At 54.8% G+C, this 26,754-nt stretch overlaps 1 protein-coding gene across 4 annotated transcripts in view; it reads left to right on the top strand.

Moving 5' to 3' along the window:
* PLXNA4 (plexin A4) overlaps positions 1-26,754 on the top strand; it is a 365,933-nt gene that overhangs the window by 309,853 nt on the left and 29,326 nt on the right. For all 4 annotated transcript variants that reach the window (XM_077770662.1, XM_077770661.1, XM_077770660.1 and 1 more), the window contains 10 exons: positions 105-241; positions 1,423-1,587; positions 4,386-4,479; positions 4,931-5,170; positions 5,620-5,766; positions 6,454-6,688; positions 9,435-9,577; positions 17,627-17,895; positions 20,566-20,632; positions 21,393-21,539. In XM_077770662.1, coding sequence (XP_077626788.1) covers positions 105-241; positions 1,423-1,587; positions 4,386-4,479; positions 4,931-5,170; positions 5,620-5,766; positions 6,454-6,688; positions 9,435-9,577; positions 17,627-17,895; positions 20,566-20,632; positions 21,393-21,539 — 1,644 coding nt within the window. The remainder of the gene's footprint in view (positions 1-104; positions 242-1,422; positions 1,588-4,385; positions 4,480-4,930; positions 5,171-5,619; positions 5,767-6,453; positions 6,689-9,434; positions 9,578-17,626; positions 17,896-20,565; positions 20,633-21,392; positions 21,540-26,754) is intronic.

The raw sequence follows: 26,754 nt of genomic DNA on the forward strand, positions 1-26,754 counted from the left end.
GGTCACCATTACAGAGGAGTCCAGAAGGCAGCTCCAGGGAGCGGGGTGCTGCCTCTTCAGACCCCGCCCCAGTTGTGTCTCAGGCCAGATCCTTTCCTACACAGACGCTGACTCTCTCGGACCTGAAGCCCAAACGGGGACCCATGTCAGGGGGCACCCAAGTGACCATCACGGGCACCAACCTGAACGCGGGCAGCAATGTGGTGGTGATGTTCGGGAAGCAGCCTTGCCTCTTCCACAGGTAACCCAGCTCAAGACAGGCCTCGGGGGCTCACAGCCCAGCGCATGGGGCCCGGTGGGGCTGCCTCAGGGCAGCAGATGACCAGGGCTAGCCTCTTGGAAGTGCCTTCTCCTCCCTGAGAAAGCGGCCATTCCCTTTGAGGGAGGGTTTGATGGGCATCCCTGGCTCTGGATGGTTTTGCCTTGGTCTGGAGAACTGCCAGGCATCCCATTCATGCTGTTGCCCACGATTTAGCCTTTGTGCCCCTCTACCGACCCCAGTACAGAACCCTTCGGGTTCCGCAGGACTCACTTGGGAATCTAGGGCCTCTGCCTGCAGGTTAGCCTCTCTCCAGCTGCTGCAGAGCTGGCTGGGCCTGCCGAGGTTTGCTAGGGGCCCCTACCCCAGCTGGCTTAGGTTCAACCTCCAAGGGCAGCAGACTTTCTCTCCCCTGATTCCACCATCCAGCCCAGAAGGACACACCTTCCATAAGCCGGGAGCCTGGGGTATAGGAGGGGAGCAGGAAGTTCGTCTTGATACAGGACTCAGATTTGGTGGGGATATGACATTCTGCAGGAGAGGTTTTCCTGGGACAGAACTATGCTGAGGGCTGTGGCAGCTCTGAAGTCAGGCCAGTGATCAAGAAAACATGGTTCTGACACTTGCTAACATGCTAAGGAAGAGTTTACTCAGGAATTATTGCAATAGGTGTCAAGAGTATCACAATGGGAAAAGAAAGTAAGCAGATTTGACTCCAAATACAGCAATGACATGGGGGGATTTATGGCCAACCAGCAGAGTGAGGGCGTCAGTGATGGGATTTTACTAAGAGGAAGCAAGAATAGGAAGGTTCTTGCTAAGCAGACTTAACGGGATTCTTGCCGAAGGCAGCCCAGGGTACTCAGATATCAACTGGAGGGGTGTGGGGAGTTTGGACTTAGCAGGATTCTCGCTAAAAATGGGGCTTTGATAGACCCAGCACAGGGCCCAGGGATAAGGCCTCACTCAAAAGAGGGCTCAGAGGAACCTGTCTACAGTTTGGCCAAGTCTTTGTCAGTAATGCCTGGAGCTTTCTGTCTGAGGCAGCGCTGACCTATTGTCTCTGAGAAGCCTGAGGAACGGGGAGGGGTGGGCGGGCCCTGACCTGGACCACTGTCCCCATCCACACCCGGAGCCCAGCTCCATACCTGCCCTCCCTGCAGACGCTCTCCGTCCTACATCGTCTGCAACACCACGTCCTCAGATGAGGTGCTGGAAATGAAGGTGATGGTGCAAGTGGACAAGGCCAGTATCCACCAGGACCTGTTCTTCCAGTACGTGGAAGACCCCACCATCGTGCGGATCGAGCCAGAGTGGAGCATAGTCAGGTAGGGGCGGCCCTGACCTCGGTTTTCCCTCCTCAACTCTCAGGAGCCAAGGACAGTTCTGGGGCCCAGTTCTGCTTTGAGGACTGATGAACTTGGGTTGATTCAGAGCACCCTCCCCAATCAGACCTTCCTTCCAGGGCACCCTCCTTACACCGAGAATGCCTCTGAATGGGACCTGGCCCCGGAGGCCAAGCTCTGACTGGCAAGAGCCCATGACCCCTAATCTGAGCGTTGGTGGGTACACCCGGAGGAAATGATCCCATCACAGTGACTGCTAAGGGGTGCCAGTCCTGTTCCTTCGAACCTTCCTTCTGGCAAATATGACGATAATTCCAATCCTGCTGAGGGATGCAGGAGAAAGAGTGAGATCAGATCCAGCTTCTTCTTGGCCTGCTCCTGAGCAAAAATGTGCCCTGACCACCAGGGTGCAATTCAGATGTCTGTCCTCTGGGCTTCTGTAGCAACCAGCCATCTCTCTGGCCTGCTCTGTCATGACCCCTCGTTGTCTGCTTGATTTGACCTTCCCTCTACTGCAGGCTCCTCAAGGGCAGCGAGTGGACCTTGTTCCCTCCTCTTTTCCCCTTTTCCTGAGGGCCCAACACAAGTATAGAGAGCGCATGTCCCAGGAGGGAGCCGGGTATATGCTGGTATAGCAAGACCCTCCATGGTCACCTCTTCCTCAGCCATTCGCAAGCTGACCTGTGACAGCTGCATAACTTCCCAGGCTTCCCCTGGAGAGATTCACTGGGGACTTTGGAAACTCTGGGATCCCTGGGGACCTCCCCAGTCCCCGCTTGGTAGGGCTGTGGAGTGTGGCATCTCCCTTCAGGTAGGGAGCACCTTTCCAGTCCCTGGAGGATACATTGTAATGGGAAGGCGATGCTAAGGGCATCCTGACACCAAGGGCCCTGCTGACCATTGGGAAACTGCTGTATCAGGGGCCGAGGGAGAATGGAACAGGGCTTGGGGTCAGAAGGAGTGGACTCAGACCAGCTCTACGTCAAACCAGCCAAAGTAACCAATCACCTTAAAGTGTACTTAACTTCTCTGAGCTCATGGTTTCTCATCTACCAACTCCCTCCTGTGGCACTGGGAGGGGTAAGCAGAATGCATATGCACAGAGTAGTGCCTAGCCCAGCTCTCTCCCGCTGCCCCTGGCCCACTCCTTAGCCCTCCCCACCGTCGGCTTCAGTTCTAGAGGTATCTGGCATCCAGGGAAGGGGGAAAGCATGGAGATGTGGTCTCCACAGCTGAAGCAGGGGTCAGGGATGAGTCCAGTCCAGAGAACAATCTTTTACACCAGGGGTGAGCAAACTCCAACCTGGGGACCAGATCTGGCCATCTGCCTCCTTTTGTAAATAAAGTTTTATTGGAACACAGCCATACTCATTCATATATGTTTTGTCTATAGCTGCTTTCTGAACACAACAGCAGAGATGAGTAATTGCAACAGACCATATGGCCCGGGAAGCCTAAAATATTTACTCTCTGGCCCTTTCCAGGAAAGTTTGCCACCCCCCGTCTTTCACCCACAAAAGGCAGCCCTTGCTGAGATCAGATTTGGTTGTCCTCAGCAGTTACTCCTAAGACCCAAACTATAAGCTTTAGCCATGATTTTAAAGTAGTTGAATACGAGGCACAAAGAAGGGGAAAATAGTCTGTAGAAAGCTTTTCTGGGATTTGCCCCCCGGCACTTGGGAACTCTAGGAAGTCGGTGTAGCCCTTTGCCTAGACACATTCTACAGCTCCCTAAGGAATTCACAGTCTGGCTTAATTCAGTTCTTCCTCATGTCATTGTCACAGAAATAGAGGTGTCGTCCTTCCTGGCACTCAGTAGCGGACCCTGAGTCACGTTCCTAACAAGAGGGAGGTTGGAGGCACGTTTGGGGCCTGCCAGCCGGCTCTAGAGTTTTTGCTGCAGTGAACAAATTCTCTGATGGGGTGGGGCTCTGCAGAGTGAGGCTTTGCATTGCTCACAAGAGTCTGGGCTTAAGTATCAGGGATAGGGGGTGGGGTCCGTTCGTAAACTCGTGCTGAATTGGTGATGTAGAAAATTGGGAGATGGCCAGATAGCAGAATCTCATTGTGGAACACTGCCATGGGCAGAAGAGCCTGTCTGGGTTTTACAGGACTCTTCCAGCATGCATGTTGCATGTGTGTGTATGTGCATGCTTGTGTGTGTGCACGTGTTAGGTGGGTGGGGGGAGTGGGAGGGGCAGGTGGAGGGCAAAAGGAAGCCAGGGAATAACTGGGAGTGCAGGGATGGGCAGACACATAGAGAGGTAGAAATGAATGCGGGTGAGAGATTCTTTATTCACCAAGCTCATAACTGTTTCAGATGAAATTGTAGTAATTTCTGGGGAGGAGACTGTGGTCAGACCCTGAAGGGTCCGGCGGGGGGCATCTTGGAGCAAGGCTCTCATTAGGCTAAAGCCAGTGTGAAAATCTCCCTGAGACTGGTGAGGGCTGGGGCAGAGACACCAGGGGGCTGCAGAGAAACATCTGACTCAGGTCAGGAGGCTTCAGAGCCTCCACGGGTGTCCAAGCTCTAGATGAGCTCAGTGCTGGACAGCCACAGACATCTGGTTATCACTGTCATCCCCTTGGCTGCTGAGAGCTCGTCCTTATTATTATTCAGTCAGTTTGTCATCGTTGTCCCTGTGAACATTATCACGCCTCCTGGTTATCATTGTCTTTAATGTCAGAGCTCAGCCTGATTGATCATCATCATCATCTTCAAGTGCCATTGCTATTCCTGTCCCTGTGTTGACACGCCTCCTTCTTTCTTCCCCGGGCAGTGGAAACACACCCATCGCCGTATGGGGGACTCACCTGGACCTCATACAGAATCCCCAGATCCGTGCCAAGCATGGAGGGAAGGAACACATCAATGTGAGTCAAGGGTGGGCAGGGGGCATGGGGGCTGCCCACTCAACATGTCCCAAAAGGATAAGTACTCAGGCAGGCCACCCAGCCACCGATGAACCATTGCACGTGACACCCTGGAGCACTGGGACGATGGGACGAGGGAGCAGACATGAGGGCATTTTCATACTTTGGGGTACAGGCATGGGCTTCTGGGCTCCACCTTTCAGACCTGTAGCACTGCCCCTTAGCTTAGAGATCCCCCCTAGTCACTGCCACACCCGCTGTGGACAAAGTGGAGCTCGATGCCAGCTTCCAAGTTTACTGCTTGAGTACCCAGGTTGTAGGGTCCTGGGTGCAGAGGGGTGGTGAGCCATGCCAACACCATGCTGTGTGATGGTGCTGGGGGACCCTGGTGGGTGTGTTAGGGCTGTATGGGCTCTGGTGCCGCATAAGTCCCCCTTTCTGGCTGCTCCAGCTCTGTGAGGTCCTGAATGCCACTGAGATGACTTGCCAGGCTCCAGCCCTCGCCCTGGGGCCCGACCACCAGTCTGACCTGACCGAGAGGCCTGAAGAGTTTGGCTTCATCCTGGACAATGTCCAGTCCCTGTTAATCCTCAACAAGACCAACTTCACCTACTATCCCAACCCTGTGTTTGAGGCCTTCGGACCCTCAGGAATCCTGGAGCTCAAACCTGGCACTCCCATCATCCTGAAGGTAGAGTGAGGTGGTGGGCAGAGGTGGGAAGCGAGGAGGCTGTTGCCTGGAAAGGGGAGACTTTTCGTGTCACAGAGAAAGGCCAGAAGTCGGGGGCTCTGGCCCAATTTCATGACTGCCATCGCTAGCAGAGGTTGTTGCATGGGTAGCAAATTAATTTTAACTCCTGTGACAATTTGAATCAACTGGTACTGATTGACTGTAGCTCTGTGTTGAGAAGGATTCTGAGGCTACATCCAGATGAGCTGAAAAGAGTGCCCTGATTATGATTCCCCACCGAGTCACGGGGAATGGCAGTGTATGTTTCACAAAGCTCTCGGACTTATTATGGAAGGCGGCCCCTCCCCCAGCTCACCAGCAGGACGGGAGCTCTGGGAGGGAGACGAGGCAGCCAGCCAGTAGCTATGGTCCTGACTGGGGTGGGAACTGGGGCGTTCCTGTCCCTCCAGGGCAAGAACCTGATCCCACCGGTGGCTGGGGGCAATGTGAAGCTCAACTACACCGTGCTGGTTGGGGAGAAGCCGTGCGCTGTGACCGTGTCGGATGTGCAGCTGCTCTGTGAGTCCCCCAACCTCATCGGCAGGCACAAAGTGATGGTAAGGCCCACGGGGCGCCGATCTGGATGGGGCGGGCACTCAGGGATGCCCGAGGGTGTGCGGACCAGTGCCATCCTGGGAGGCCAGGGCTTCCCAGGAGGGATTCTAGCCCTCTTGGAACTTGCTTCATAGCCACCCCTCACCCCCTTGTTCTTTCTCTCTGTCACGCTTCCGACCTCCCTTTTGTGCGTTGTCATTCTCTCCTGACGCCGGTGCTACAATAAAGGCAATGCAAACAGCTTTAAGGACATGCTGCATGGCCTGTCACAGGCCAGAGACCCTTCCAGGAGAGCCTGCTGCTGGCCCGAGGAAGTCCATAATATCATGCTCTGTGTCTCGGTTTTCCATCCTTATGATGGGATGAATCTCAGGGAGCCCATCATTGAAGACACATCAGACTTATTTAGGGCCCAGTTGTGTGCTGTTTCCTTATGAAGATGACAGCATTAGTCCTGAGTGAGGGAATGTGCAGCCTCCCATCTGTGGGGGTGGCCTGCTCTGAGCCATCCGGACCCATCCCCAGGCCCCCACACATCCTCTCCTCTGTTTTGACAACCAGTGATGGTTTTCCTCTCTGGAGCCCTTTCCCTCCTCCTGCCCCGTAGCCAGTTCATCGCCAGCCTGGGGCTGCTTCCCTGCACTGCTCTGGGGCCGCTCCCAGCTTCCTCTCCCGTGCTGTGCCCCCAGGCCCGTGTCGGTGGCATGGAGTACTCCCCAGGAATGGTGTACGTGGCCCCAGACAGCCCGCTCAGCCTGCCCGCCATCGTCAGCATCGCCGTAGCAGGTGGCCTCCTGGTCATCTTCATCGTGGCCGTCCTCATCGCCTACAAACGCAAGTCCCGCGAAAGTGACCTCACGCTGAAGCGGCTGCAGATGCAAATGGACAACCTGGAGTCGCGGGTGGCCCTGGAGTGCAAAGAAGGTACTGGGGGACCCGGGACCGTGGCCCCACCCCCACCCCGTGGCTGTGCGCCTGTGCTTCACACAGGGCCGCGAGCTGGCCACCTGCGGGCAGCGCTGGGGGAGCCCGGTGTCTAACCTCTAACTCTGCTCTCTGAGCCTGTATCCATACAGAACCCTTAGCCCAGCACCCCACCCCTTCCCGGGTGAGGCCACCCTCCCCTTCCTCGATGTGTCCCCTTCCCGCTTTCCCCAGGTCAGGCTGGGATCATTCTAAACCCACGAGAGCAGTTTCCAGCCCAGAATCCTGGCTGCGGGGGTTTTATGCTCTCCTCTCCGGGACACCTTGGGGTGTCTTGACGTGACGCATCCAGCAACCTTCAGCTCCCTTCCTTTAGGAGGAAGTTACAGCTATAGGGCTGATTTGAGATGTAGAAGGAAGAGGGCTTCACGGCCTGTATGATTAAACATTACCACCACCACCATGATGTGAAATCAGTTGCACTAAATCCAAGAAGGATATTTAGAAGTCAGACTCTTGTTGCCCGCAGAGTATCATTTCGTGAGTCACCCTGGGAGGGACTGCGTGGATTCTTTGCCATGGATTTATTCTCCGAGTCAATCCGGCCTGTACCCGGGGCTCTCCCAGCCCCACCAGGGAGGCTGCGACTCCCTCTGATGGGGAAGTGGGTCTGTCCCATCCCCTCAGTACATCCTTAGCTGTCAACACTGGCATCTGCCTTGTGGGACTGTTAATTACTGCCTTTTATTATATTTACGCTGCTTAATTTTTTTCTCCACAATGTACTCTTCCCTCTAATTAGGTGTAGTGATTAGAATCTCTTTTATGTGTGGCAGGCACAAGGCTTTGAATGTTGGAGGCGCTTAGTGACTTGAAGGAAAGCTGCAGACCAATAAAAAAAACCACCCCCCTCCTTCTCCTTGCCGCCAGCTGAGCACCCCCAATGGGGAGGGGGCAGAGAGGGGAACGTGAAGCCAGGTTCCTCTCAGAATGTTCTGGAGAAGGAGGAATTAGCAGTCAGACAGGGAGTCCAGCCGAAGAGTGTCAGTGGAGGTGTCTGGAGAGAGCCTTGGCTTCTGGCTCTGGAGAGAGCTCTCCTGCGTGAGCGAGAGAGGTGTAGAGCAAAGTACAGGGAGATTAGCCATGAAAGTCTTTGTCAGGGGTGCCCAGAGCTGGCTCTCAAACATGCAAGGGGCAGCTTGGGTCCGGGGAAGGTGACTCCCCAAAGACTTGACAGTAAGCCAGGATGTCACCCACACCCAAAACCATGCCCTCCCTGCACTGGCCTGGCCTCTTGATACATCAACACACACACTTGTGCATATGTGGCCACAAAAACTCACTGACATGCACACTCACAGGCAGTCACTCATGCACTCACACACACACACTCACACTAATACCCACGCACACATTACACGCATTACTGCAACACACACGTGTTCCTTAGTACATACATGAATGTTCACCAGTGCTTTCTGTGACAGTATGTGCCAAAAGTCTTACCAAGCCCTCTTCATACACACGTGTGCACACATGTTGGTGTGAGTTCCACTTGGATGCATTACGGTTGCTCTGCCTTCGAAGTCATTTGCCTTAGTGGGGCCCTCCTGTGTCAGTGTGACCGGGCGTGTGGACAGAGAGCAGCACAGGAGAGGTCTGTCTGCAGCAGCCTCCCCAGGGGCCCGGGGACTGTGTTCATTGTTCTGTCAAATGAGGAGCATTGCTATCCTCAAGGCCCGGAAACTCAAGATCCGTCGGCCAAGTTGGCACTGTGGGGTGCAGAGGGCACGGGCCTGGGGCAGCCATATTGTGTTTCTGTGATCAGCAGAGCCCACAGAATACTTTTTCCCTATTCTTATATTTGTAAAATCTTAAGAAGTATTGTTTCATCAGTGCCCACTGGCTGTGTTAATCCATGCTGGTTGTGTGTGAAAGTGCATGTGTGCCATGCGTGCATGTGAGTACATGTGCATGTGCCCAGGAGAAAGGCAGAGAAGGGGAGGGTCCGGCACACCATTTCTGATGGCCTCCCAGGGCAGAGGGTAGCCAGGGAGGAGGGCTATGCTCAGGATAGGGTGTGGCCACAGCTTTGGCGCTGTGTGACCACCTGGGCTGTGTGCTAGACTTTCTTAGGGGCTGGAAGGAAAAAGGTCTTGCAGCCCCATGACCACCTGGAGGCCTGAGCTGCCTCCACAGACAGCAGTGCCCACGCACAGGTCATAGTTCACCACTGAGTGGCATCATGGAAAGAGTACATAGTGTGGCAGAGCCTGGGCCCCACTGGATGGTCTGATGGTCTCCAGTGAGCTGCATGGCCGAGAACTCGGACTGCAGAAGAAATTGTTCTTAACTTTTATAAGAAAGCCCACTAGAAAATGCAGAATTGGGAATAGACCCTCCACCCCTGGAACCTCTCCCCTCCTTCTCCCTGTCCCTTGACGTCCCCCTAACCCCCAGCATATTCTGTAAACCAAAACGATTCAGGCCCCAGCAGCAGGACAAGTCTATGGACAGCCCATGCCCATCCATGCTTTGGAAGGGATTTGGCCCAAGGCAAGCTTCCTTGTGCTACATCTATCTCCCCTTCCTATATCATCTACCCCAGCTACTTAAAACATCCCACGTTATTCCTGCACACCTACAGCCCATTGCCCGTGTCTCCTAGGGGCCTGGGTGAGGGTTCTGAGCATCAGACCCAGGACCCACCCCAGCCAGCAGTCTCACGGGCTTCCCTTTGTGCCAGCTTTTGCCGAGCTACAGACAGACATCCATGAGCTGACCAGTGACCTGGACGGAGCTGGGATCCCCTTCCTAGACTACAGAACCTACACCATGCGGGTGCTGTTCCCAGGGATTGAAGACCACCCTGTGCTCCGGGACCTCGAGGTGAGAAGTAGGGCTTGTAACCAAGCCTTCCCCATCAAGGTATTAGTGCAGAGAAGGGTGTTGGTGACCTTCCCATGCAGCCATGTCATTCGGAGGTGAGAAAGCTGAGGCCAGGGAGGGGACGTGACTTGCCCAAGGCTTCCCCTCACCCCTGTTTGTCAGTGCCAGCCACCCCATCCCTCTGGAGGAAATGGGGCCGAGCCAGGGAGCCATCTGAGCAGAGATGGGAGTAGATTTGGGTTCTAGGGGTCATGGCGCCCTTGAGAATTGAATGGAGGTTGAAGAAAAACCATACATATACATGAAAACAAGAAATCTGGCAGCCAATGTAGCGAGTTCATGGACCCCTGTTTAGGAAACTACCATGAAGTAAGGGATTTCACCACATAGTCGGTGCTCAATAAATATGTGTAGAAACAATAAGTGATATGCTGGGAAGGGAGGTGGAAGCATGAATGATAAGAATAGAACTATCTTTTGTACCAGCAGGACCCCATTTTGAACACTTTATCACTTCCTGTCTAGCATAGTATCGGGCTTATGCATATATTCATACTATGCTTTGTTCCGAAAGGGATTTCGGATGACTTATCAAGATAAATACCAGAGAAGAGTGAAAAATATAAATGAGGAAACCAGAGCAAAATAATAATCCTAAGGAATAATCGTTGCTACTGGACTGTCAACTGAGCTCCTGGTCCGGTTTTGAGTACCTCATATGTGTGTGTGTGGATTTACTATCTCACAAGCGGTCTGAAGAATAAGGGCCCAGAGAGCTCTGGGGCCACACAGCTGGGAGGGGGTGGTGCCAGGATTTGAGTCCTGGAGTTAGACCTCAGGGCCTGTGCTCCCAACAATGAGCCTTTGCATGTCACTGTTGTGGCTTTGGGCTCTGGATACCTATTAGGACGGATCAAAAATCTCTAGGCAAAGCAGCAGCAGAGAATAAGGCTAATTCCAAGATTTATCTCGTGCATCACATAACAGACGCATCGCTTGTGGGTTGCACCGTTTTGCAGGTACTGACCCCTGTGGGAATGTCTACACAGTGGTCCAAAGGGGTGTAGAGGCTGTGCGTCTCTATGGAAAACAAAGCAAGTCCCAGGGACTTTGGGGCCCACATGCATTTCTCCATAATTGTTGAATAAAGTGTATGCCTGTGTGTGTGTGTGTGTGTGTGTGTGTGTGTGCACGCATGTGCACGCTTCTATAGTGAGGGAACAGTCGCTTCTGTCTGGAGGAGGGTCCCGTTGGCTCCTCAGTAGACAGGTACCAGGAGGCACTTCCCGAAGCCATCAATGGTAGGCTCTGTGTCCTCACTGATGACGCACCTCTCCCTCCGTGTGCACGTCTGCTTGTGTGTATACGTGTATAAGGTATACAGGTGTGTCATGTAAACAAATGAAAAAATCATCTATACCATGATATGCTCTTCATTTTCTCGGTCTCTTTTTTTCTGAGTGAAAATTATCTTGTTTATTGATGTGCTTGCTTATTTACAGTTCATATCTCTGTAACCCCCTGCCCCCACATATGCCACATGAGAGCAGTAACCATGCTTATTTTATAGACATTAATACCAGGACACCAGGTGGCACCAATTTGGTGAATAAAAGAAGTCACTCTTTAGCCTAAGACATACACATAAAATTCACAATTGTTTATGAAGTTAAAGCATCACACCTATGAACTGACATTAAAAAAGAATGTAGGTCTTAGATCTAGTAAAATAAATGATTATAGTTGACATATGGCTTTGGTAAGTTAACAAATAATTGTTTTAAAATATCATTTGGGGGGTGCCTGGGTGGCTCAGTTGGTTAAGAGGCCAGCTTTGCTCAGGTCATGATCTCACAGTTTGTGGGTTCGAGCCCCGTGTCAGGCTCTGTGCTGCCAACTCAGAGGCTGGAGCCTGGTTCAGATTCTGTGTCTCCCTCTCTCTGCCCCTCCCCAACTCATGCTGTCTTTCTCTGTCAAAAGTAAATAAATGTTAAAAAAAAATTAAAAATAATATCATTTGGGGGCACCTGGGTGGCTTAGTTGGTTGAGCATCCGATTTCTTTTTTTAATCCAACATGTAGTGTAATAATGACTTCAAGAATAGAACTTAGTGATTCATTACTTATATATAACACTCAGTGCTCGTCCCAACAAGTGCCCTCCTTAATGTCCATCACCCATTTAGCCCTCCCCCCACCCAACACCCCTTCAGCAACCCTCAGTTTATTCTCTGTATTTAAGAGTCTCCTATGGTTTGTCTCCCTCTCTGTTTTTATCTTATTTTTGCTTCCCTTCCCCTATGTCCATCTGTTGAGTTTCTTAAATTCTGCATATGAGCAAAATCCTATGATATTTGTCCTTCTCTGTCTGGGTCTCCCTCTTCATGCCTGTGCCCCTATGCTTCTTCCAGCCTCATTTTTACCTGCTTCAAAATACTAGGGTGTTAGTCCACTGAAAAGTACGCACTTTCCATGTTTACTTGCATCTCCGGGAATTCTCAGATTCTCAAGTCTAGCCTGGCACGAGTTTAACACACACACTAGGGCAGTACATTCCCAAGGACTGCCCGAGGTGGTAGCAGGAGAGTTATAGGGCTCATTCTCCCACAGGATCTCATGGACAGTTGTGCATGTTGAACACTGTAGTGCTCCAGATGGCATCATTCATATGCGGCACCTTTAGGGTTGTTCAGTGCACAAGCTGCTTTACCGTCTATAGCAGCCCTGTTTACCTAGGACCAGAATACAAGGGATTCCCTCTCATTGCCCTTCTGAATCGTACTAGGCCCCTCGCTGAAAGCTGTTGAGAGTCCCTACCCAGCTGTACTTCTCCAGGCTTCCCTCTAAGGTCTGTTTCCGGTGAGAAGCAAGATGGGTACTGCTACCCATTCCTAGCCTGATTCTTCAGTGAGGCACACAGCCAGGAACCCAACTCAGCAAGCCAGGCTCTACAAACAGAATCCCCGAGCACCCTTACCCCTGCCCTCAGAGCCTGGCAGGGAGCCAGCTCCCTGCCTCACGGCACTGCCCTGGCCCCTGCCTTGCTCCCCGACATGTCACACACCCCTAAACAGAGGCATCTGGGGCAGCAAACTCCATTCTCTGCCAGGAAACCTCAAGAGCCCTTGTTCAGCACAGTCTCAGAGGCTCATAACTTCTTCACTTCACAATGACACCGCCCACCATGTGGCCTGGACACACACAAGGGCACCCCCAGGAATCACTGACTCCCCTCCTCCATCCCTCACAGGTGTCAGATGAACCCCGCCCTGGGAGGGCTGCAAAGGACTCTTAGAATCAGAGCTGCCTGCTGGGCTGTAATCACCTGAGATGCTCTCTGGGTGGATACCCCACCCCCACCCCAGACAGTTCCGATGTCCCCATTATAAATCACATCACGTCCCTCCATGGCCTTATTCCTCATCTGGCACGTTTACGTTTCCCCTCCAACCTGAGTCTTCTCTCTTCTTCCTTGCCTTTACCATGAGGGGACACTTGTAGCCCCCACCCTCCAGCTCACGAAGGAGTTAACGGCCACCTGCCCCCACTTCCTGAGTTGGAGCCCACACAGGTTGGCTCACAGTCCCGCACAGGCTCTGCATCAAACAGGTCACACGGCTCTTCTTTGTTTGAATTGTGGTAAGATAGGCATGACATCAAGTTTACTGTGTCAACCATTTTTACATGTTCAGGGTCATTAAGTACATTCACGCTGTGGTACAACCGCGCCCCCCCCCCCATTCATCCCGAGGATGTTTTCATCTTCCCCAAATGAGACTCTGTACCCATTAAACATCACTTCCTATTTGCCCTCCCCTAGAATCCCCCATTTGACTTTCTGTCTCTATGAATTTGGCTTCTCAGGGTCCCTCGTGTTCAGTGGAAACATACAGGATTTATCCTTTGGGGACCGGTTTATTTCATGTAGCAAAATGTTTTCAAGGTTCATCCATACTGTGGCATGTGATAGAATTTCTTTTCTTTTTAAGGCTGAATAATAGTCCGTTATGTGTAGAGACCACATTTTGTTTCTCCATCCACCTGTCAACAGACATGTGGGTCGCTTCCACCTTTTGGCTGTTGTGACTAATGCTGCTAAGAACGTGGGTGTACAAGTGCCTGTTGGAGCTCCTGGCCCTAATCTTTGGGTGTATGACTTTTCATTTCTGTTAAACTCTCTAATTAATGGACAGAAATCAACGTTTACCATCCCACGTGGTATATGAGCTCCATATGACCGACATCCTATGCAAGACCCTGGGATTTTGCCTGGATTCTTCTTTTCTGGTTTGTTTCCAACCCTGCCTTGCCATTGGAAAAGTTTCTCCCTGTCGGCTTTCCAAGTATGGAAATATTCCCCAGGAAGCCATTGATAACCCAAAGCCATGTTTCTCGACCTTTTCAGCTACTGGGATAGGTGCTCACTGGTTGGGCATAGTGGTAGATGTGTGTGAAGAAGGGGGTGTCCTCAGGCTTTGTCCGTCCTGGACGTAGCCCTGGGTGAAGGGGTGGCATGTGGGTAAGGGGCTGCCCATGCACTGGGGACACACCAATCCTTTAAAACCAGAGAGCAAATGGTAACCACATACCCCATTTTCAACCTGTCCTTGTCTCCTAAACTCTAACCTGTTAGCTTACAATTAAAATTTACTATCCAGTTTTATACTCATAAGCTTCAACTAAATTATCGAACCATCTGGTGAATAAAGAAAGTCTTGTTTCAGAGTGACATTTGCTTAGGGAGTTGGGGGAGGGGTAGCAAGTTACAAAGGGGAATTGTGCTGGATACTCTACCAAGATACTTCACTTCCATCTCCCCCTTCATCAAATAGGGAGAAAATTCCTACCTTCTCCCCCCACCCCCCAACTACCCCCAGACACTGGGCTGATGCCTTCGATGTCTTGGAAACTTCTGGGCAAGAAGGATAGGTGAAAAGCAGCGAAATAGGAGAGGCAGGTAATAAAACTGCTGTTAAGTGCGTACTGTGTGTGCCAAGCACTTTACATACATTATCGTATTTAATGCTCATGAAACATTATGACATGGGCACTCATATTCTCATTTTACAGACAAGGCAGTAGAGCCCAGAGGTGACAGAGCATTCCTCCTTGTGTGAGTTCGTTAGTCTCTCTGACTCCAAACCCCACGCCACTGCCCAGGTTTACCCCACAGCTGGCTTTGCAAAACCTTTCCCAGGGTCCCAGGCCTTGGTGGCCAGGAGGCGTGTGCAGCCAAGGCAAGAAGTCCAGAGCACGTCCTCTCCCCAGACATGCCAGCTGGCCAGCCCTATGCCTTCCTCCTCCCTGTGCCAAACCCAGACGTGGCTCCTCTGCCCTCGATGGCCAACCTGAGTTGCCAGGAGGCCCTATGGGGGAGGCTGAAGGGGAGACTCAGAGCTGGCTCTCGGTCACCTCCTAGGCTCAGCGGTAGGACTAGGTGTGGTGAAGGATGGGCAGAGGGATGCGGACCGGGGAGCCAGACAAGCTTGGGTTTGGAAATCCAGCACCATCCCACACCAGCTGGCTGGCCTTAGGAAGCCTACAGTACCTTCCCTGAGAGCCGTAGAGAGGACACACTCACTCTTGCAGGGTCCTTAGAAGGCTTAGATGGAGCGATGATTGTAGTGCCAGCACCGTGCACTGCACGTGCTGGTGCCTGGGAAATGGCATTATCTTTCAGTTGTAGAACAAGTTGTGGCCATGTTGCTCTGGCCGGGGGACCGGGGCGGGGATTATTGATGGACAGAGGAGGTAAAACGTGCACTTGTGTGTGAGGCGCGGTCACAGAGCACGGGGGGAGGTCGGCAGGGACACAGACGGCTGGGTAGATTGAGACCAGGCTGACGGCAAGGTGAGGCTGCCTCACATCCTTGTGTTTCCCCTGTGGAGAGGGAAATGGGGGAAGCCGGGTGGGATGCAGGCTGGGATTGGACCCACCTTGGGGAATGAGGAGTTGGCCAAGGGCAGCTGTGCAGAGAACTGGGACAATGTGGGGGGGGAGGGAGGCGGCTCTGGCGAGTTCCCAACTCTTTCCTGAGTACCTCCTTCCCACGTGGCCTTCCAGAGGGGCCTTCTGCTGACCTTCCAAGGGCAGGCCTGGGCCTGACCCATCTCTGCCTCCCTCGAGGGCCTCGCCCTGAGCCTGGAACACCGGGGAGCTCAGGAAGTGAGTGGCATGAACATTCCAGCTCTGTCTCTGCCACCTCCTGGGACCTTGGGCACACGGGATTTCTGCTGTCTCCCTCTTCCCAGAAGTTTAAAACTTCTAGAATAAAGTGGGATAAAACTGCTACCATTCAGTAAAGGCGACTGTGAGTCAGGCCCTGCACTGTCAAGGTTTTCACACATCTTCTTCTTCAGGGCTCCCACCAGCCCCCCACCCCCACCCTGAGATGGCAGGACGCAGTGCCGGCCGCCTGGGTGCCCATCCCGGCTCTGACACTTCTCTGTCCTCACTGTCGTGAGGCCCCGGGATAATAACAGTGCCCACTTCGTAGGGTGTCATGTGGCCTAGGGGTCAACATTTCTCAAGTATGTAGAGCGGGGCTCAGCAAAGTAAGGTCTACAGACGCATTAGCTGGAGTACCTTCATTTCGCCGTTGAAGGAATGGAGTCCTCTCAGGGTCCCCTAGTATATGGGACTAGTATATGGCTGTGACAGTGAACTCAAGCTTGCCCCTCCCCGCAACCCCAGTGTGCTCCACTGTTGCACACGAGACGCTCCTTCTCAAAGGCCCCCGCGGGGGCGATGCAGTCCCCCCCACGGCACTTCTCTTGAATGTCCCTGCTCCTCCAGCACCCCACACCACGACGGGTGCCCTGCTCTGTTCTCAGAGGGCTTCACCTTGAGGGCAGAGGCTCTGCTTTATTTGTTAAGCAACCTCCTCTTTTAATGAAAGAACGCCTGCAGAGCAGAGCGCAGCTTGTGGGAACACAGCTCAGTGCATTCTCCCTGAGAGCGTGGCCACCAGGCCGCGCGCAGAGCATGAAGCTGAACCGGCCCGGCCCTCCGCACGCATCCCCGGGTTCCCCCTCCCGGTCACCGCCACCCCCACCCCCGAGGAGAGCCATTTTCCTGCCACCATTGTTTTCTTATTAATCATTATTTAAATGGTATTGTACGGTGCCCCCTCTTCTTCCTTTTTTTCACGCCATATCTGCAAGATGCGTCCTGCTACCATGAGCGGTAGAAAGCCCTCCGCTCCCGTGGCTGTGTGGTTTCCTGCTGGGCTAATTCCCCGCACTTCCTGGAGCCCCTTGCTGTTGCCAGACATCTAGCTGATTCCGATCTGGGGCCCTGACACGCAGAGCTGTGGGGCCCGCCTCGAGCATCGCAGAGATGCGTCCTCCATGCCCTGCCCAGTGGCTGGCTGGACGGTGCCTCCCTGCCGGCGTCTCCCGATGGACAGGAAGATGACACCTTCTTCCCCTTCTTCCTCCCGTTTCCCTGGGTGGAGCAGGGTCTCAGGGGAGTCTCTGAGAAAATACCAGATGCTAGAGTCTGTTGGGCTTAATCTTCCCCTTTCCCTGGGTGAATCACCTTGGGGCCCCAGAGAAGTTAAAGGACTTGCCAGAGGTCCCACGGGGTGGTGGTGTCAGAGCCTATGTGGACCCTGGCAGTCCTGACTCTGAGGCCACTGTTCTGTCAACAGAATCCACGTGGCCAGAGAAGGGTCAGCATGAGAGGAGCTGGGGAGTCAGGTGTGGGGACCCCTCAACCGCCGGAGGCCCCCCAGGGCTGTCTGTAACGCTCCTGTGCCCTGATGTAGGGCCCCTCGCCACCTCTGTGCTGCGTCAGGGAAGAGCTCACGCCCAGCAGCGGATTCAGATCCCAGCATTGTCATTCCTAAGGGTGCCCGTTCTCTCTGTGCCTCCCTTGATTCACCCCCACAGCAGCGGTAGTGGGCGGCCACGTGGGTTACGTAAATAGCTGACATGATGCCTGGTGCCAAGGTCCGCAGTGTGCAGCGCCCACCCCCTGGGGAGGACCCTCTGCCTCAGGCAGGGGGCCCGGCCTCAGGACTCCCCCGGGGGCGGGGCTCCTCTGCAGGTCCCCGGCTACCGGCAGGAGCGTGTGGAGAAGGGCCTGAAGCTCTTTGCCCAGCTCATCAACAACAAGGTGTTCCTGCTGTCCTTCATCCGCACCCTGGAGTCTCAGCGAAGCTTCTCCATGCGCGACCGCGGCAACGTGGCCTCCCTCATCATGACGGTGCTGCAGAGCAAGCTGGAGTACGCCACCGACGTGCTGAAGCAGCTGCTGGCCGACCTCATCGACAAGAACCTGGAGAGCAAGAACCACCCCAAGCTGCTGCTCAGGAGGTGAGGGCCGCGCCCAGCAGGTGGCAGGGGGTGGAGGTCAGAGGGAGCCCCTGGCTGGCCTGGGTCTTGTGCCTTCTTGGGAGACGGGGGCGGAGCTCCCAGAAGGAGCAGCCAAGTCCCCCAAGCTGAGGCACCAACCTGCCCAGAGACCAGGGCGCCCCCCCCCCACACCCTCTTGGAAGACCCTGTCCACCTTGGCCCGTCTGCTCACCATGCTGCTTCTCTTTTGCCCTCCAATTCCACTCTGCCTTCTCTCTGTGTCCTTACCCTTCCCTGATTACAGCCCTTTCTACTGGAATTCTTCTCTCGGGGAATCCTCAGAGGTCCCTTGCCCATCACCCCGGCCTTATCTGAATCAGAACATGAATTAGGAGAGATAGCCCAAGGCCCCTCTGGGGACCACCCTCACCATCTCAAGACTGGAAACTTTAGGGGCGCCGGGGTGGCTCAGTCGGTTAAGTGTCCAACTCTTGATTTCGGTTCAGGTCATGATCTCACGGTTCATGAGTTGGAGCCCCGCTTTGGGCTCAGCGCGAACACCGCGGATCTTGCTTGGGATTCTCTCCTTCTCTCTGTGTGTCTCCCCTGCTCGCTCGCGCTCTCTCTCTCTCTCTCTCTCTCTGTCTCTCTCTTGGTCTCGCTCTCTTTCTCAAAATAAATCAGTAAATGTTAAAAAAAAACCCAAAAGATTGGAAACTCTAGCCCCGGCCGCTCTCACCACTGTCCAGCACCAGCAGCGAAGCACCTGGGAGCTTGTCGGTAATGCAGAATCTCAGGGCCCAGCCCGCAACCCGCCGGATCAGAATCTGCATTCTGACGAGAGCCCTAGGGGATCTGAAGGCACATGGGAATCTGAGAAGCACCAGTCCAGACTGTGTTTGGACGAAAGCCCTTCAGTGGCCCCTTGCCTGACATAATGCACCAGGTGTTTCCTGGCACCTGCTGGAGACCCTCCACGCGCCCAGGGGCACCACTACACCCCGATGGACGCCTCGTCCTTGACACTGTGGAGACCTGCATTGTCACGTGTGACTGCAGAAGCCCTATCCTGTGGCTTCAGCTTTACAGGACTTAGAGGTTCTCCAACTCTATCCATGCTGGTGTTCACGTTTTCCTCGTACCTGAAGGCCATTTCCTCTCTAGGCTGTCATTGCAGTGTCTTTAGCCTTCGTGTGGACAAAGCCGGGAAACTCTCGCATCCCTCTGCCTGGACCGCCCCAGCAGCCGTCTGCCTCTGCCCGTCCTCTGCCTCCGTCCTGGGCGTCCGGGTCTGAGGCAGGGCCCCCTGCTTGGTCCAGTGGCTAGATTTGGCTTCCAGAAGTGTTTCCTTCAGGCTTTTTCCTGGTGCCGTGGGCATTCGCCTGCACAGCTGCAAAAGGTTGCTACATTTCGGAGCAATCAGACAGCTTTGGAAACAGCAAGGTAGATCATTTTGATTTTTGTTTTACTTCCACCACGCAGCCACCCACCGGCATAATTCTAGGGTTGCGGCTGCCTGCCAGAGCTCCCACCGACAATTTCCCGGCGTGGCCTCGCTCTGGATCTGTGTGTCTCCCCTCTTGTTTTCCACTCACTCTGCTCCAGATGCCCTCTCGCCTTCTGCCCTCCTCTGTCTCCCTTTCTTCTCCTTGCCCTGGGCCGGCCCCCTCATTTCAGCAGACGTCTTGCTCTTCTCAGTTTCGTTTTTGTGCTGGCCGCTGCCTTGGGATTGGAGTTATTTGCATCTTTTGCCAAGTGCAGCTTCCAAGTCTATCCACACGTACCTGAATGGGCTGGTTTCTCCGTGGAGGAGGCCACACGCTTAGCCCGAGTTCGAATGGAGTTTGTTTTCTCTGAAGGAATGCAACCAGAAGTGTCCTGGGGCTGTAACAAGGCAGCAGTGTCCTTTCCCTTCCAAAGTAAAAGGAGAAGCGGACTTGGGTGGCGGCACAAAGGATGAGGATTAGACTCAAGAAGGCACTTCCTGCCATCGCAAACAAAACACTAGCCGGGTCCCAGGGGAAGTTCCGAAGTAATTTGAAATAGGACCATGTTGGCATCTCTCGGGCTGAGCTCGGTATTAGCTCTAGGAGGCTTTAGCTTTAGGGGATGGGGTCATTCTGATCCATCGGGCTCTCGTCCCACGACCCACCTCTCCTGCCCCCTTCCTGTCTATCCTCTACCAAATTAGTATCTCCCTGAGTTTCGTGTGTTTCTCTTCTCCACCCAGAGGAAACCATAAAGTCTCTAAGCTTGCACTGTCCGATGTGGTGGCTACGGGCTACACGTGACCGTTCAAATGTAAATTAATTAAAGGTCGGCTCTTCGGCTACACTGGCCGCATTTTGGGGGCTCATTGGGCCCAGGTGGCGGGTGGCTACCACGCTGGACGGGACAGGGAGTACTTTCCTCACTGCAGAAAGTGCCAAGGGGCAGCTGGTCTAGCGCATTCCCACCAGACGTGCGCCGGGGAGCCTGACCCCTGAATGTCATCTCCTGGTTCCTGTCTTATCATTACGGGGCATCTAGGAGGCCATGGAATCCAGCTGGTCTGTAGTACCTCGAGATGGGGCCCGAAAGCCGTAAGCCGCAAAACAGCAGAGTTGACCCCCTGCCCTCCCAGGCCTTGGGGTCTGACCGGCTGCTTCTGCGTTTGTCTTGCTCCCTTGGTTCCTTGGTGACTGGTGACAGGACTGAGTCTGTGGCTGAGAAGATGTTGACCAATTGGTTCACTTTCCTGCTCTACAAGTTCCTCAAGGTATGATTGGATGTGGGGATATCTCTGGGGGTACCCCCCGCCAGAGCCCTCCTGCCCCCAAGCCCACATTCCCCACGGCCTGGCTCTTAGAACCCCTCCAAGAAATGCGGTCCCCCTCACCACCGTCATTGTCCCCAACTGGGGGGGGACCCCCTGACACTAGACAGAGCCTCTGTCGGCCCTGGCGTCATACCATCCCCTGGCCCCCAGGCCACTTTCTCCCAGGTGAAGGGGAGATGAGAGCATTCTGCATGAGCCCTAAAGCCACATTCCCCTTGTAATCCCCAAACAATCCCCCCTTATTTCCTTGCTTTCCCTCTCCCTCCCCTCCTCCCTCTGCCAGCCCCCAACTCTCCCAGCCCCCAGGCCCATAAGGGTCCCAGGCTGGTCACTCACAGCTGCGTGTGTGGGTAGAAGATGGAAGATCTGCTCCACTTCAATTATTACCTTGTTTTCGAACGGCTTGGTCCCACCAGGGACTGACCTCTGTCTCGTGATGGGCAGGGGTGGAGTGGGGAGGGGAGGAGGAACAGAGAAGAGACAGGAGGCAGGGGAGGTGAAGAGGGAGAGGGTGGATGAGAGAAGACAGGTGGTCCAGAGAGCTGGGAGAAACGCAGGTCTGAAGGGGGAGTTGAAGCCAGAGAGAAGGACGGGGAGCGGGAGAGGATTGAGACGGGGGAGTGGAGAGCAGCCCTCCAGGGAACCGGGCTCCGGGAGGCTGGTCCGGAGTCCGCCCAGCACGGCTCTTCTCTGTGTCCAGGAGTGCGCGGGGGAGCCCCTCTTCTCGCTGTTCTGTGCCATCAAGCAGCAGATGGAGAAGGGGCCCATCGACGCCATCACAGGAGAGGCACGCTACTCCCTGAGTGAGGACAAGCTCATCCGCCAGCAGATCGACTACAAAACCCTGGTAAGCCGGCCTCGCGACGCTGTCCCGGGCCCCTGAGCAGCGAGTGGAGATGCTGACAAGCTACCTGTCCTTACCTGCGCACGGGCCCAGCCAGGTGTCCCACCTGTGCCCGTCACCACTGGGGTCCCTCAGTTACCGCCACACCAGGGCATCTGGGGCTAAGGCTGGTGTGGTTCCAGGCCAGGGCGCTGGGCATGGGGTCCCAAGCCTCGCCAACAGCTGGCTGGCTGATTCCATGGAACGAATGCCTCATCAGGGATCCCAGCGCAGACGGTGATGGCTTTATGCAGAGAGGGTGGAAGCCGAAGGAGAGGAAACCTCAAAGAGGTTATATTTCGGAAGCTCAGCTCTGCCTACCAGTCTAAGTTCAAATACGCCCATGACCCAAGCTACAGACCGCGAGGCCAGGATGGCCTAGTGGATAAGGCGCTTGTCCAGGGAACTAGGGATTCCCTCTGTCAAGGTTAGACCCCCTCTTCTGATAGCAGCTGTCACCCCAGGAGGCAGCCAAGCTCAGCATGGAGGAGCATGAGGCCTGGATTAGAGCCCTGACTCTGCTTCTGACCAGCTGGCTGATTTGGGGCAGATCCCTCAATCTCTCTGGGTTTGGGTTTCTTTATCTAAAACAAAAAGGGGGGGTTAACACTAGAGTTGATTTACCCAGGGATCATAATTGTGCATAGCTCCCAAAACTGTCCAGAGGATGGGGTGTGAGGAGGGGTACAAGGCAGGGACCACGCTTCCCGAGATGCCTGTCCAGAGGAATGCCACCGTCCCTCTGGGTGGGACGCTCACTTGACTCTGCACTCTTGTGATGGAGGCACTCTCTCCCACCGAGCCTCCTCTAGGAAAGAGGAGGGGTGGGAAAGGAAGGAGCTAGAACATAAGATAGCAGATAAGTGGCACCAAGACGGGTGGACAGACAAAAGGATCTAAATGGACTTATGGGGAGATGAGACCTATGCAGGCCGGGCCAGGACAGGGCAGAGCGGGACAGGAACAGTGAGTCCAGGGCGAATCCCAGACCCCACGGCCATGGGGAGACGGCCCCTCCTGGCTGGGAATGATGCAGCCGCAATGCACCTGTCCTCCTCCATCTTCAGAGGGCCGGGGGACAGGGGCGCAGCGGGCATCTTGATAGACCTGCTGGGATGGGCGCCACTGAGGAGACTTCAGAGGAGCAGTGTGTAACCGAAGGCCTGGCTTCCTTGAGTCACATTCTGCTCCAGAGGAGAGACTTGGAGGCTCTGATTAAAATAAGAAAGGGGGCGGGGGGCTTCCCAAAATAGAGACCCGCATAGATTTTTAATAAGCTAGATGTAGCATTGAAATGTCTCCTGCCTAATCTCCCCCGACCCCTTCCTTGACCATCCCATCCATGGATCCTCAATACTGAATCCCGCACAATGAGGATGCTCTGTCCCCAGATCGCAGCATCCTTCCTACTGTTAGCACACCAGCCGGGTGTCAGGCGATGTGAGGAACTAGGAGTGGGTCAGGGGAGCACAGCCATCAAGTGGAGAGACTGGGGGAAGAGGCGCCATGTGGAAACTGGGAAGAAATTGCAATTGTTTTGCCTGGAGAAGCAAGGGGTGCNCTGGACGGGACAGGGAGTACTTTCCTCACTGCAGAAAGTGCCAAGGGGCAGCTGGTCTAGCGCATTCCCACCAGACGTGCGCCGGGGAGCCTGACCCCTGAATGTCATCTCCTGGTTCCTGTCTTATCATTACGGGGCATCTAGGAGGCCATGGAATCCAGCTGGTCTGTAGTACCTCGAGATGGGGCCCGAAAGCCGTAAGCCGCAAAACAGCAGAGTTGACCCCCTGCCCTCCCAGGCCTTGGGGTCTGACCGGCTGCTTCTGCGTTTGTCTTGCTCCCTTGGTTCCTTGGTGACTGGTGACAGGACTGAGTCTGTGGCTGAGAAGATGTTGACCAATTGGTTCACTTTCCTGCTCTACAAGTTCCTCAAGGTATGATTGGATGTGGGGATATCTCTGGGGGTACCCCCCGCCAGAGCCCTCCTGCCCCCAAGCCCACATTCCCCACGGCCTGGCTCTTAGAACCCCTCCAAGAAATGCGGTCCCCCTCACCACCGTCATTGTCCCCAACTGGGGGGGGGGACCCCCTGACACTAGACAGGCCCTGGCGTGATACCATCCCCTGGCCCCCAGGCCACTTTCTCCCAGGTGAAGGGGAGATGAGAGCATTCTGCATGAGCCCTAAAGCCACATTCCCCTTGTAATCCCCAAACAATCCCCCCTTATTTCCTTGCTTTCCCTCTCCCTCCCCTCCTACCTCTGCCAGCCCCCAACTCTCCCAGCCCCCAGGCCCATAAGGGTCCCAGGCTGGTCACTCACAGCTGCGTGTGTGGGTAGAAGATGGAAGATCTGCTCCACTTCAATTATTACCTTGTTTTCGAACGGCTTGGTCCCACCAGGGACTGACCTCTGTCTCGTGATGGGCAGGGGTGGAGTGGGGAGGGGAGGAGGAACAGAGAAGAGACAGGAGGCAGGGGAGGTGAAGAGGGAGAGGGTGGATGAGAGAAGACAGGTGGTCCAGAGAGCTGGGAGAAACGCAGGTCTGAAGGGGGAGTTGAAGCCAGAGAGAAGGACGGGGAGCGGGAGAGGATTGAGACGGGGGAGTGGAGAGCAGCCCTCCAGGGAACCGGGCTCCGGGAGGCTGGTCCGGAGTCCGCCCAGCACGGCTCTTCTCTGTGTCCAGGAGTGCGCGGGGGAGCCCCTCTTCTCGCTGTTCTGTGCCATCAAGCAGCAGATGGAGAAGGGGCCCATCGACGCCATCACAGGAGAGGCACGCTACTCCCTGAGTGAGGACAAGCTCATCCGCCAGCAGATCGACTACAAAACCCTGGTAAGCCGGCCTCGCGACGCTGTCCCGTGCCCCTGAGCAGCGAGTGGAGATGCTGACAAGCTACCTGTCCTTACCTGCGCACGGGCCCAGCCAGGTGTCCCACCTGTGCCCGTCACCACTGGGGTCCCTCAGTTACCGCCACACCAGGGCATCTGGGGCTAAGGCTGGTGTGGTTCCAGGCCAGGGCGCTGGGCATGGGGTCCCAAGCCTCGCCAACAGCTGGCTGGCTGATTCCATGGAACGAATGCCTCATCAGGGATCCCAGCGCAGACGGTGATGGCTTTATGCAGAGAGGGTGGAAGCCGAAGGAGAGGAAACCTCAAAGAGGTTATATTTCGGAAGCTCAGCTCTGCCTACCAGTCTAAGTTCAAATACGCCCATGACCCAAGCTACAGACCGCGAGGCCAGGATGGCCTAGTGGATAAGGCGCTTGTCCAGGGAACTAGGGATTCCCTCTGTCAAGGTTAGACCCCCTCTTCTGATAGCAGCTGTCACCCCAGGAGGCAGCCAAGCTCAGCATGGAGGAGCATGAGGCCTGGATTAGAGCCCTGACTCTGCTTCTGACCAGCTGGCTGATTTGGGGCAGATCCCTCAATCTCTCTGGGTTTGGGTTTCTTTATCTAAAACAAAAAGGGGGGGTTAACACTAGAGTTGATTTACCCAGGGATCATAATTGTGCATAGCTCCCAAAACTGTCCAGAGGATGGGGTGTGAGGAGGGGTACAAGGCAGGGACCACGCTTCCCGAGATGCCTGTCCAGAGGAATGCCACCGTCCCTCTGGGTGGGACGCTCACTTGACTCTGCACTCTTGTGATGGAGGCACTCTCTCCCACCGAGCCTCCTCTAGGAAAGAGGAGGGGTGGGAAAGGAAGGAGCTGGAACATAAGATAGCAGATAAGTGGCGCCAAGACGGGTGGACAGACAAAAGGATCTAAATGGACTTATGGGGAGATGAGACCTATGCAGGCCGGGCCAGGACAGGGCAGAGCGGGACAGGAACAGTGAGCCCAGGGCGAATCCCAGACCCCACGGCCATGGGGAGACGGCCCCTCCTGGCTGGGAATGATGCAGCCGCAATGCACCTGTCCTCCTCCATCTTCAGAGGGCCGGGGGACAGGGGCGCAGCGGGCATCTTGATAGACCTGCTGGGATGGGCGCCACTGAGGAGACTTCAGAGGAGCAGTGTGTAACCGAAGGCCTGGCTTCCTTGAGTCACATTCTGCTCCAGAGGAGAGACTTGGAGGCTCTGATTAAAATAAGAAAGGGGGCGGGGGGCTTCCCAAAATAGAGACCCGCATAGATTTTTAATAAGCTAGATGTAGCATTGAAATGTCTCCTGCCTAATCTCCCCCGACCCCTTCCTTGACCATCCCATCCATGGATCCTCAATACTGAATCCCGCACAATGAGGATGCTCTGTCCCCAGATCGCAGCATCCTTCCTACTGTTAGCACACCAGCCGGGTGTCAGGCGATGTGAGGAACTAGGAGTGGGTCAGGGGAGCACAGCCATCAAGTGGAGAGACTGGGGGAAGAGGCGCCATGTGGAAACTGGGAAGAAATTGCAATTGTTTTGCCTGGAGAAGCAAGGGGTGCGGGGAGACGGACCGCCACCTCAGGCCTACGAAAGGGAACTCCCAACAGACATAAGGGCAGCAGCCCCTGGCTGGCGAGAAGGGAAGGGAAGCAAGTGTACCAGACAGCAGCAGCCAGGGCTGTCCCGGGCCAGAGCTGCCGGGATGCAGGGGCCAGATAAAAAGAGGGGAAGTCGTGGGACTCAGCAGTGCTACAGGAGCCCTGGACAGTGTGGGCCAATGGATGCTCTCCTTGTCCTGGGCGGGAGGGGTACCGCAAAGGAGGACAGGTACTGAGGGCCTCAGGGGTGCATCGCTTTCTATTAGGTGCCCTCAAAAGTGTTGAGTGATTAATCAGCCGGATACCAGAACCTGGGCTTGCGGGTTCTAGGGCCCTGCTGGCCTCTCCAGGGAGCCTGCTAGTGCTGGGTGCTCGCCCAGGAGCCTGCTGGCTGCTAGGCGCTCCATGCTTACCCGCCACATNCTGAGTCAGAATCTGCATTCTAACAAAACCCCTGAGTGATCCTAGTCACAGTAAAACTTGACAAGTACTGAGTTGGCAGGAAAAAAACGAAACAAAACGCATCAGGCAGTTTGCTCAGAACCTAGCCAAGGGGCATGGGAATAGGTGCTCTGGGTGGAGCTGTGGCTTGGCCAGGGGCCAGGCAACCCTGTCCCTCAGCACTTCCCCTTCTTCTCTGGAGGCCCTGAGGCATCCCATGGGCTTCTCCTAGGGCCACCGTGAACCCCTGGGGCAAGCAGAAATGTCTGCA

This window comes from Crocuta crocuta, unplaced genomic scaffold, assembly GCF_008692635.1.
Source record: "Crocuta crocuta isolate KB4526 unplaced genomic scaffold, BGI_CrCroc_1.0 scaffold266, whole genome shotgun sequence".
In the NCBI taxonomy this organism is placed as follows: Eukaryota; Metazoa; Chordata; class Mammalia; order Carnivora; family Hyaenidae; genus Crocuta; species Crocuta crocuta.